We start from the raw sequence: 12,056 nt of genomic DNA, 5'->3' as shown, positions 1-12,056 counted from the left end.
TGCCTTATGAAAATGAGTATAGGAAAATGTTAGATATTTACCCCATTTAAGAGTAGAAGGTGAAGAGCCGGAAACTCGTTCTCCCAATAAAAGTACTTTATTTATAACGGGTACAGTGCGTAAATTACAGCAACTTACGCGTTTCAGTAAAAAACGTAATTCGTGGCCATTTACTCCACATAGAGCAAGCCTGGAACAGAAAAGTAGTTTTATGTGTCAAATATCAAATTTAACAGATTGAACAGAACTGCACCACACTGTCAAGTCTTCATTGGAATAGGGTGCAATTTCTTAGGGAGATTGTAAATAGATTGCATCCTGCAAATGGTTTCCTTTTTCACTGGCTGAATAAAGAAAAATGGACAGATTTACTACAAAGCTTATAATCACTTTTGGCAAAGCTGAAAATTGGAATGTATTTCTAGTTTTTCCACAAATGAGACAAGTTACAGACCTACTGCCAACTGTACAGCGACTACCCACCTACTGCACACTGTACGCCGACTACCTGCCTACTGCCTACTGTACGCCGACTACCTGCCTACTGCATACTGTACGCCTACTGTACGCCGACTACCTGCCTACTGCATACTGTACGCCGACTACCTGCCTACTACGCACTGTACGCTGAATATCCACCTACTGCATACTGTAAGCCAACTACCTGCCTAATGCACACTGTACGCCGACTACCCACCTACTGCACACTGTATGCCGACTACCTGCCTACTGCATACTGTACGCCGACTACCTGCCTACTGCTTACTGTACGCCGACTACCTGCCTACTGCATACTGAATGCCGACTGCCTGCCTACTGCGTACTGTACGCTGCCTACTGCATACTGAACGCTGACTACCTGCCTACTGCACACTGTACGCCGACTACCTGAATACTGTACGCCGACTACCTGCCTACTGCACATTGTACACTGACTACCTGCCTACTGCACACTGTACGCCGACTACCTGGCTACTGCATACTGTACGCCGACTACCTGCCTACTGCTTACTGTACGCTACTTGCCTACTGCACATTGTACACTGACTACCTGCCTACTGCATACTGTACGCTGACTACCTGCCTACTGCACGCCGACTACCTGCCTCACTGCACACTGTATGCCGACTACCTGCCTCACTGCACACTGTCTACCTGCCTACTGCATACTGAACGCTGACTACCTGCATACTGTATGCCGACTACCTGCCTCACTGATGTTTTGCCTCCTCACTTTCCTCCTTTTCGATATCTTGCACCTATGTAAAGTTGGAGACCTCATCATCAAGCCCCCCGAGCCTACCTCTACACATTGCCTCCTTTGTGTAACAAACATTATTTTACTGTCGGTGCTGGCTGATTTACCACTTTCCCCCAAACCATAAAATATATGCATCCCTATAGGAGAGGAATTACATTGGGTTATGGTGAATGAAAGTACACCTCTTCACCCGCAATCATTCACAATACAGTCTGATAGTTTCCCTCTCTGTGCCCTGAATAGCTGGCGGTACAGGCTCAGTCTACAATAAACAGAAACATCCTAAATATAGAGCCATTTATCCGACTGTCCATCTGGAGCCTCTGGTTTATAGACCGGATACGTCCTAAATATAGAGCCATTTATCCAACCGTCCATCCGGAGCCTCTGGTTTATAGTCCGGATACATCCTAAATATAGAACCATTTATCCAACCGTCCAACCAGAGCCTCTGCTTTATAGAGCGGATACGTCCTAAATATAGAACCATTTATCCAACAGTCCATCCAGAGCCTCTGCTTTATAGAGCGGATACGTCCTAAATATAGAACCATTTATCCAACCGTCCATCCAGAGCCTCTGGTTTACAGAGCGGATACGTCCTAAATAGAGAGCCATTTATCCAACCGTCCATCCGGAGCCTCTGGTTTATAGGCCGGATACGTCCTAAATATAGAACCATTTATCCAACCGTCCATCCAGAGCCTCTGGTTTATAGACCGGATACGTCCTAAATATAGAACCATTTATCCAACCGTCCATCCAGAGCCTCTGGTTTATAGACTGGATACGTCCTAAATATAGAACCATTTATGCAACCGTCCATCCAGAGCCTCTGGTTTATAGACCGGATACATCCTAAATATAGAACCATTTATTCAACTGTCCATCTTTCCCTATTATATCAAGTGGAAAACGGAGACAGGAAGCGTGCAATTGTACAGACATAGGAAGTGATACCACAAATGGGGAGGAAGTGATGTCAGATGCAGACAGGAAGTGAGATGCACATGAACAGGAAGTGATGTAGAGGTTGAAAAAGGAAGTTCTGGGCGAGAGGTGAGTTGGTAGGAAGTGGATAGAAGACGTTTGAAGTGGCAGCAGAGGAGGTAATAAAATTGTGCTCTCCCCCCATCCCAATGAGAGAGCGAAAGAGTTCAGTGATCATGTGTGTATATATATGATCATTGAACTCTCTTTCTCAGGATTATAGATATTTCAATGATCATATATATTTCAATGATTTTCGATGAATTGCAAATTGTTCAACTGTAACGTGGCAATCAATGTTTAGCAGCATTCCTCCCTCCCTTAGCACACATCCTCCAACCCGCCCCCCCCCCCCCCCAAGCTCAAACATTCCTCCGAATCCCACATCCTGGGTCAAATTCCCCAGACCCTCCTACTAGCGCATATTCCCCCCAATCTTATCAAATACCACCCCCCCAATACCCATTATATTTCCTAGAAAAGGTGGAGAGGAAAGAGCCGGGAGGAGGTGCGGGCTATGTTGTGCTCTCCCTTCTGTCAGAACAGCGCTTGTCCATGCAGCACAGGAGAAAGGATCACTGATAGATCGTATGGGACTGTACACACACACATATTATGATTTACCCCTACCTTCTCCAAGGGCTGCTCGTCTCTGGGCAGCAAGAAATGCTGTGTGTGTACAGTCTCATACAATTGGTGATCCTGTCTCATGCGCTGCATAGATGAACGCTGTTCTGACAGGAGGGAGATCCTGGAGAACACAACACAGCCCACACCTCCTCCCGGCTCTTTGTTTTCCGCCACTTCTCTCCCTGCTCCAGGCTTTCCCCTGGTTCTGGCTCTGAGTGCGGGCGGGGGAAGGAGCTTAGCAGCCACTCAGGAACACCAAGGCACCCTCTCCATCCGGCCAGGTCTCTCTCTTTCCAGCAGCAGAAAGCCAGCGGGAAGGAGAGGGGGAGTAACCGGCTTTCACCTGCTGGAGGGAGAGATACACAGTGCATCATTGTGCAACTGCCCTCCACCACCACTTGTTCCTCCTACTGTCCGGGCCACCTGCAGGACTACTAGTGGTACCCCTCTGATGGTGGCCCTGCATGGGTCAGTCCACCCCTGCTCACCAGGTCCCTTCTTTCAGGGGGAGGGGTGATGCCGCCCCCCCTAAACATTGCCGCCCTATGCAAACGCCTTGTTTGTCTTGCGTTTAATACACCGCTGCCAGTAACCCCCCCCCCCCCCATCAGATCTGCCCTCTTCCTTCTATAGTCACTGTGATGTCCGTCCTCTTCCTCCATAGACACTGTGATGTCTGTCCTCTTCCTCTACAGTCACTGTGATGTCCGTCCTCTTCCTCCACAGTCACTGTGACGTCCGTCCTCTTCCTCCACAGTCACTGTAACGTCCGTCCTCTTCCTCCACAGTCACTGTGACGTCCGTCCTCTTCCCCCACAGTCACTGTGACGTCCGTCCTCTTCCCCCACAGTCACTGTGACGTCCGTCCTCTTCCCCCACAGTCACTGTGACGTCCGTCCTCTTCCCCCACAGTCACTGTGACGTCCGTCCTCTTCCCCCACAGTCACTGTGACGTCCGTCCTCTTCCCCCACAGTCACTGTGACGTCCGTCCTCTTCCCCCACAGTCACTGTGACGTCCGTCCTCTTCCCCCACAGTCACTGTGACGTCCGTCCTCTTCCCCCACAGTCACTGTGACGTCCGTCCTCTTCCCCCACAGTCACTGTGACGTCCGTCCTCTTCCCCCACAGTCACTGTGACGTCCGTCCTCTTCCCCCACAGTCACTGTGACGTCCTTCCTCTTCCCCCACAGTCACTGTGACGTCCGTCCTCTTCCCCCACAGTCACTGTGACGTCTTTCCTCTCCAACAAAACTGATATACACACACACGACTGCATATGTATACTGTTTATATACGGCATATATTTATACTATAATCAATACAGACATATTACCTATATACTGTATAGAGCCATATATTCCAGTATATGAACGTAGAAAAAAAACTGCCTACCCGGCGCCCGGAACTTCATGTCCTGGGCGTCGAGCAATAGGACTCCAACATTCCTGTATAACACAGACCTGACCTGAGAGGTGAGGAGGATTCTGGGAGGTCACATGACATCACTCTCATCTCTATTAATAAAATACAGACCTGACCGGAGAGGTGAGGAGGATTCTGGGAGGTCACATGACATTAGTGTTGCTCTCTCAATGCAGAATTTTCCTCCGGTAAAGTCTGATGATTATTTAACATCAGTGTCTTAACTTCATTCCTTGAAACCCAAGAGAAACAATTGCAAGAAAGTTGTGGAAGTCACCAAGAAGATTGTTGATCTGCTGACAGGACAGCAAGGACATAAGGACCTCTACAAGGACGTCATGATGGACAATCAGCCGCCCCTCACATCACCGGGTAAGGGGAGACTTTATTGTAAAGGAGAGAGCAGTACGGAGGGTCCACCTAGATCCCCCATCATCTGATAAACACATAGAAACAATGGATTCAGTCAGTGTGTCTGTTTCCTACAGATGGATCCAGTCATGGGAACCCACCAGAGAGATGTCCCTGTCCTCTGTATTACTGGGATTCCACACAGGAAGGTCACCCCATCCCTCATCATCATCAGGTAGATGGATCCAGTACTGAGAACCCACCAGAGAGATGTCCCCGACCCCTGTATTCCTGGGATTCCGCACAGGAAGATCACACCATCCCTCACCATCATCAGGTAGATGGATCCAGTAATGGGAACCCACCAGAGGGATGTCCCCGTCCTCTGGATTTGCGGGATTCTTCACAGGAAGGTCACACCATCCCTCACCATCATCAGGTAGGTGGGACTGAGCAACCAGAACTCAAATACATTGTAGAATTCTGCACTTGGAGATGACATTCTTCTATGTCAACTCTTGTCCTATCATATTTGGGCTTTAGAGTGAAGAACTAAAATACATCAAAGTTGAGGTTAAAGAGGAAAAAGAAGAGATATTTGTGGATCAGCAGTCTATGGGAGAACGTGGTCCTCAGGATTCCCTGGATTCCACACAGAAAGGTCACACCATCCCTCACCATCATCAGGTAGGTGAGACTGAAGCTATGCGATGATATTTTTCTATTTAATCTCTTGCTCCATTTTCCAATCACATGTGAACAAATGCCAGTTATTGGCATTTCCTTTCCTCAGCGCTGTCACTATCTGAGGAAAGGAAAGCTGATAACCGGCTTTCCTTTGACAGGGAACATTTACATTGATCATTAGGACACTGATCAACAATGCCCTGATTATCAGTGCAGCATATACTGACACTATCATGTAGTAGGGAATGTAGAGATGATGTAATTTGTGTCTTTTATATCTGCTTAGAGTTGACTTTAATGGATGTTTTCTATTATTTTGGGGTTTAGGGTGAAGAACGGATTAATATAAAAGTTGAGGTTAAAGAGGAAGAAGTGGAGACGTATGTGGGTGGGGATCAGCCGTCCACGGAGGAGGTTGGGATGGTTATGAAAAGTGAACAGGAAGAAATGTTTTTACTTATCAACACAGGTAAGTACAGGCACTATGGAGGAAACTGGTCACAGTCCTATTTTTTCTGAGTAGAAGGTTTGTAGTGTAAGGAAAACTGCTCCATAATATGTAGATCTTCACATCATCCTGCAGGCAGGTACTGAAAGGTTAACCACTTGCCCGCCACCCTACAGCAGAAATACTGCTACAGGGCATCAGGGCTGTGCAAAATCATGTGTATATATACGTGATTTAGCATCTCCAAATAAGGGGCACGTGTGGGCCCTACCCACGCCACCATTGGTGGTTTCAGCTGTCGATCACTGGATCCCGGCGATCACCGAGTATCATTGACGTGGGAGAAGTCTGTATGTAAATAATATAGATCTCTCCCATGTCAGCTCCTGCAGAGTCATACAAAGCAGTGTGCTTACACAGTAAAACGGCACACAGGTAATCCTTTGATCTCCCCTCACATTAACCCCTTCCTGCCCAGTGCCATTGGTACAGTGTCAGTGGTTTTTATTAGCACCGGTCACTGTATTGTTGTCACTGGGATTGTCAGTGGCAGTCAGTTCCCCTGCAGTTTCAGAATGCCCGCTGCAATCCCGCTATAAGTCGCTGATATTCGCCATTACTAGTATTAAAAAAAAAAATTCCAGTATCTATACCGCCATTTGTAAATGTTATAACTTTCACACAAACCAATTAATTTACACGTATTGGGATTTTTTTAGCAAAGACATGAAGCGGAATACATTTTGGCCAAAATTTATGACGAAATTTTGATTTTTGGACATGTTTAATAGCAAAAAGTCAAAAATATTGTTTTTTTTCAAAATTGTCGGTCTTTTTTTGTTTATAGTGCAAATTAAAAACAGTGGCGATTGAATACTACCGTAAGAAAGCTCTATTTGTGGGGAAAAAAGGACATAAATTTAATTTGGGTGCAGTGTTGCATGACCGCGCTATTGTCAGTTAAAGTAACGCAGCGCCGTATCGCAAAAAATGTCCTGGTCAGGAAGGGGGAGAATCCTTTGGAGGGCGAGGGGTTAAATGTGTTTGCCTAATAAAGGGTTAATGACTGGTGTTTCAAGGGTTAACACTTGGTGCTTTGATGTGTCTTCCCCTGTCACTTCCTGCTTCTGAAGCGATCTATGCAGGAGGAGACCGGACTATGTGGTCTGTCCGTGTATGGGGGGTGATCAGTGAGGAAACTGCAAAGATGTGAACCAAACTGTATAGTGGAGTTTCTACTTGGCAGGATCTGGGGCGGGTTCTGATGACCGGACTTTTATTGCTCTTTATTGGGACGGAACTAAGTTTTAAAATGTTATGCCAAATCTCATTATTAGTGAGAGTGGAAATGCAGATGTGATTATATATATCGCAAAAGTGTACGTCTGTGGAATCTGTACTGAACTATGAATATAACTTTATTCAGTAAAGAATCTATTGGTTAGGAGTAACTGTCTGTGTTACGTTGGAAGAAAAGGTGCTTTACAGTGTAACATCTGACATGGAAATGAAATGTTTCATCTCCATTCTTCAATATAACGTCATGTTCCCCACAAATGAGGAGGAGATACTGGACACCATATGAAAGGTCCATCTCCATTCCTGCGATTTCATCCTGTTTCAATAAAATGATGTGGCAATTTTATTACTCAACGGAGTCATCATTAAATAAACTAAAGAAATGTTATGCAGTGTGTTTTTGGTGTTTATATCCTTTAATGGGTTTTTTTGTCATAATTTGATGTACTTGTAACCAGTTCAATGCCAGAGCTCTGTGAAACTCTTGACTATTAGACTTTTTTTATTGCTGATATTTCTTACAAATTATTCATGTTGGAGACCATAATGTGATCTGCAAACACTTCATAATTTAGAATACAATAGAGTAAAAAAACACAAATGTATTTTATCTAATGAAGACTTAGTTGTAGCCATTTATTGTTCAAGAATCTGCAGATCATATATGGACTCGGTGTGAACACTTTTGATATTTTGGAGGTAGAACAGGAGCCCAGCTCTGAGATCAGCATTTCACCTTAGTCCACTTATGGGGGGGGAGGAGCTAATTTCCAGTTATTTGAGAACTACTGACATTTTTTTTTTTTTAACTTCTTTCCATCAGATGGATGTTATGCCTGGAATTCCTCGGAGAGACGTCTTCTATTATCTGCTGATTGGAAGTCAGAAGATAATGCCATCACACAGGATTCTCCAGGAGTGAATCCAAATAGACCAAATATCCATCACAGACCTTCCTGTCCGGAGACATCAATGGATCCCTCTGACCAGGGGGAATCTTCTGACCAATCACATACTAGGAGTGCAAATGTCCATTTAGGATCTCACACTGCAGATAGATCAACAGATCCATCTAATCCCAAGGAATCTTCCTCACCCCATGAAGGAATTCACCAAGGTGAGAATCTATTCATATGTTCAGAGTGTGGGAAATCCTTCACTCAGAAAGGAAAACTTATTCAGCACCAGAGAGTTCACACGGGTGAGCGTCCTTATTCATGTTCAGAGTGCGGGAAATCTTTTACTGACAAAGGAGACCTTGTTAAACATCATAGAATTCACACAGGTGAGCGACCTTATTCATGTTCAGAGTGCGGGAAATCTTTCACTGACAAAGGAGACCTTGTTAAACATCATAGAATTCACACGGGTGAACGTCCTTATTCATGTTCAGAGTGTGGGAAATCTTTCACTCATAAAGGAGCCTTTGTTGAACATCAGAGAATTCACACGGGTGAGCGTCCTTACTCATGTTCAGAGTGCGGGAAATCTTTCACTCATAAAGGAGGCTTTGTTGAACATCAGAGAATTCACACAGGCGAGCGTCCTTATTCATGTTCAGAGTGCGGGAAATCTTTCACTCAGAAAGGGAACCTTGCAAAGCACCGAAGAATTCACACAGGCGAGCGTCCTTATTCATGTTCTGAGTGCGGGAAATCTCTCACTCAGAAAGAAGGCCTTGTTAAACACCAGAGAATTCACACGGGTGAGCGTCCTTATTCATGTTCAGAGTGTGGGAAATCTTTCATTCATAAAGGAGCCCTTGTTAAACACGAGAGAATTCATATGAGTGAGCGTCCTTATTCATGTTCTGAGTGCGGGAAATCTTTCACTCATAAAGGACACCTTGTTAAACATCATAGCATTCACACGGGTGAGCGTCCATTTTCATGTTCAGAGTGCGGGAAATCTTTCACTAGGAAAGGAAATCTAGAGCAACACCAGAGAATTCACATAGGCGAACTTCCTTCTATATGTTCAGAGCCTGGGAAATATTCCTATAGGAAAGACCATCTTGACAAATGCCAGGAAATACAGTGTAGTGTGGATGGTGGGAGGAGAGCTGTCAGAGAATGTAGTGTGGATGGTGGAGGAGAGCTGTCAGAGAATGCAGTGTGGATGGTGGAGGAGAGCTGTCAGAGAATGTAGTGTGGATGGTGGAGGAGAGCTGTCAGAGAATGTAGTGTGGATGGTGGAGGAGAGCTGTCAGAGAATTTAGTGTGGATGGTGTAGGAGAGCTGTCAGAGAATGTAGTGTGGGTGGTTGGGGGAGGAGAGCTGTCAGAGAATGTAGTGTGGGTGGTGGGGGAGGAGAGCTGTCAGAGAATGTAGTGTGGATGGTGGGAGGAGGGCTGTCAGAGAATGTAGTGTGGATGGTGGGAGGAGAACTGTAAGAGAATGTAGTGTGGATGGTGGGAGGAGAGCTGTCGAAGAATGTAGTGTGGATGGTGGGGGAGGAGAGCTGTCAGAGAATGTAGTGTGGATGGTGGGGGAGGAGAGCTGTCGGAGAATGTAGTGTGGATGTTGGAGGAGAGCTGTCGGAGAATGTAGTGTGGATGGTGGGGGAGGAGAGCTGTCGGAGAATGTAGTGTGGATGGTGGGGGAGGAGAGCTGTCGGAGAATGTAGTGTGAATGAGGGAGGAGAGCTGTCGGAGAATGTAGTGTGGATGGTGGGAGGAGAGCTGTCGAAGAATGTAGTGTGGATGGTGGGGGAGGAGAGCTGTCAGAGAATGTAGTGTGGATGGTGGGGGAGGAGAGCTGTCGGAGAATGTAGTGTGGATGGTGGGGGAGGAGAGCTGTCGGAGAATGTAGTGTGGATGGTGGGGGAGGAGAGCTGTCGGAGAATGTAGTGTGGATGGTGGGGGAGGAGAGCTGTCGGAGAATGTAGTGTGGATGGTGGGAGGAGAGCTGTCAGAGAATGTAGTGTGGATGGTGGAGGAGAGCTGTCAGAGAATGTAGTGTGGATGGTGGAGGAGATCTGTCAGAGAATGTAGTGTGGATGGTGGGAGGAGAGCTGTCAGAGAATGTAGTGTTGATGGTGGGGGAGGAGAGCTGCGGGAGATCATAGTATTGATGGTGGGAAGGGTCTGCTGCTGTGGAACACATTTCATGTATGGCGTCACACTCTCCTGTTCATGCTCCAGTTCCCGGTCATTTCCTCTCTGTTCAATCACCTGCTTCCTCCAGCACTGCAGCCTATCACAGAAGGGGCACTATCCTAAAGAGCCAACGTGTGGATTTCTCTCTTTGAGCAATAAGCCCACACACTAGCAGCGGGGCCCCCTGTGTTCCCCGGTGATTTGTCTAGTGTCTCCCAGTTCCTCCCGGTATTGTCTCAATGATCTCTCGTGTCCCTCCGGTCTGTATCAGCTCCTCTCTGTCTCAGTGGTCCCAGCGGTTCGCAATGTCATCAGTTCCTCCAGCCTTGTGATCCCTGTGTAGTCCATCCTGAGACCCCGAGCCTGCTGCTTTCATTGTGATGTTCCCCAATCTGTATCCCTCTCCAGGGACCCTGTGCTCTCCTTCCAGCTTATATTCTTCCTTCACCACCTCGTCTTCCTCTGCACTTCAGCCAGCTATCTGCTTCACTGCACCTGAGTTCCAGCCAGCCCCTCATTAACAGCACCAATGTATTCCCAGTCTGGGTTTCTCCTCTGCGTGTTCCCAGTCACTCCTAATGTGTTATCTCCTTCCTTGTGTATCCACCAACCCAGTGCTGCAAGAAGCTCGTTTATTTCCTGCATACTTCCCTTTTTGAAAAAAACCCATCAAGCTCCCAATAAAGAGATGGCATGAAGAATGCATCACATGTCACAGTGGAGTCCTGTGACCCCTTTGTCACAATCTGTGCACACAAGAGGCAGGCACGGCCCTCATTTTGTTAAGAATTCTTCATGTTATCCCCTCATTCCCCCTCCCTCAGGAATGCAATGGGTGTATGTGTGCTGAGGTCAAAAAACCTGAGCTCCCTGCCTTTACACAACCCTCTGCCCAAATAAGGCAATTGGGTTCTGTTGTAAGAAGACACCCTGTTGACATTGGTAGAAAAAAGGCTGTTATGCATGTGTGGGGGAGTGAAGAGAAAAGCCCTGCGTTTTTTAACATCACTAGCAGAGAAAGAAAGCAGAATCTCCTGCCATGTCCCAACGAAACTAGCAGTAGAGACAAGAAAGCAAATCATCCTGGAGCTCATAAGACTTGAAACTGCTTAACCCAAGGCTGATTGGCAAGTACTTTAACCCTTTAAACTTCTTTCTGTTGTCCTTTTTGCTGTGCTATGGTTCTCTGTATATTTATATATAACTTGGTTACATCTTTTTCTGTAAATATTTTTATTGCACCATTTTGACCTTTTAGTAATAAATCTTTCTGAAAGTGTTGAACTGTTTCTATAGCTCTTTAATGTAACTTACGGAGTCCTGCCTCTAAAAGAGCGCTACTGTGTTTGTTTAACCCTCTGTATAACCGGCCTGTGGTGACAGTGCTATATAGACGATTATCTCAACCATCGTAGTGTTATTGCGGATATTGCCGAGTTTCCTCTTTCTCTGTACAAAAAGGAGGTGGTGGCAGTGTGAAGCGTTAATTGCGTAATTAACCTGATCCATTAACAATCGCTCCCAGGCTGCCGGTACATCGATTGTGGTCCAATTAGCTGGAAAATCGGTGTGCAGGGTGCAGCTGGGCATGGCATTGTTACGCACGTGACATTGCGGTTTTAGATTGGCTAGTCCTTCGGTCACGAGTTTGGTGAGAAGGTCAGGGATCTGATGCCGTGATCGTCACACCCTTTACACAGTAGTATCCTCTGCCCCCCTTCACATCATCCCTCCCACAGTAATGGACTCTGCCCCCCGTAGTAGTGTCCTCTGCCCCCCTTCACATCATCCCCCCACAGTAATGCACTCTGCCCCCCCATAGTAGTGTCCTCTGCCCCCCTTCACATCATCCCCCCCACAGTAATGGACT

The 12,056-nt window shown here is 46.4% G+C and overlaps 1 protein-coding gene across 1 annotated transcript in view; it reads left to right on the top strand.

The window, feature by feature from the left end:
• Positions 1-11,470, top strand: part of LOC149453307 (uncharacterized) — a 29,821-nt gene extending 18,351 nt beyond the window's left edge. Inside the window, exon 10 of the mRNA XM_089688570.1 lies at positions 8,207-11,470. Within this exon, the coding sequence (XP_089544696.1) occupies positions 8,207-9,237 (1,031 nt within the window). The 3' untranslated portion in view covers positions 9,238-11,470. The remainder of the gene's footprint in view (positions 1-8,206) is intronic.
• Positions 11,471-12,056: the final 586 nt, after the last annotated feature.

The sequence above is a fragment of the Staurois parvus genome, unplaced genomic scaffold (genome assembly GCF_062004578.1).
Source record: "Staurois parvus isolate SC_StPar_1 unplaced genomic scaffold, SC_StPar_1.0 ptg000449l, whole genome shotgun sequence".
In the NCBI taxonomy this organism is placed as follows: domain Eukaryota; kingdom Metazoa; phylum Chordata; class Amphibia; order Anura; family Ranidae; genus Staurois; species Staurois parvus.
The sequence above is the reverse complement of the archived record's forward strand: the minus strand, read 5'-3'. Positions and strand labels throughout refer to the sequence as shown.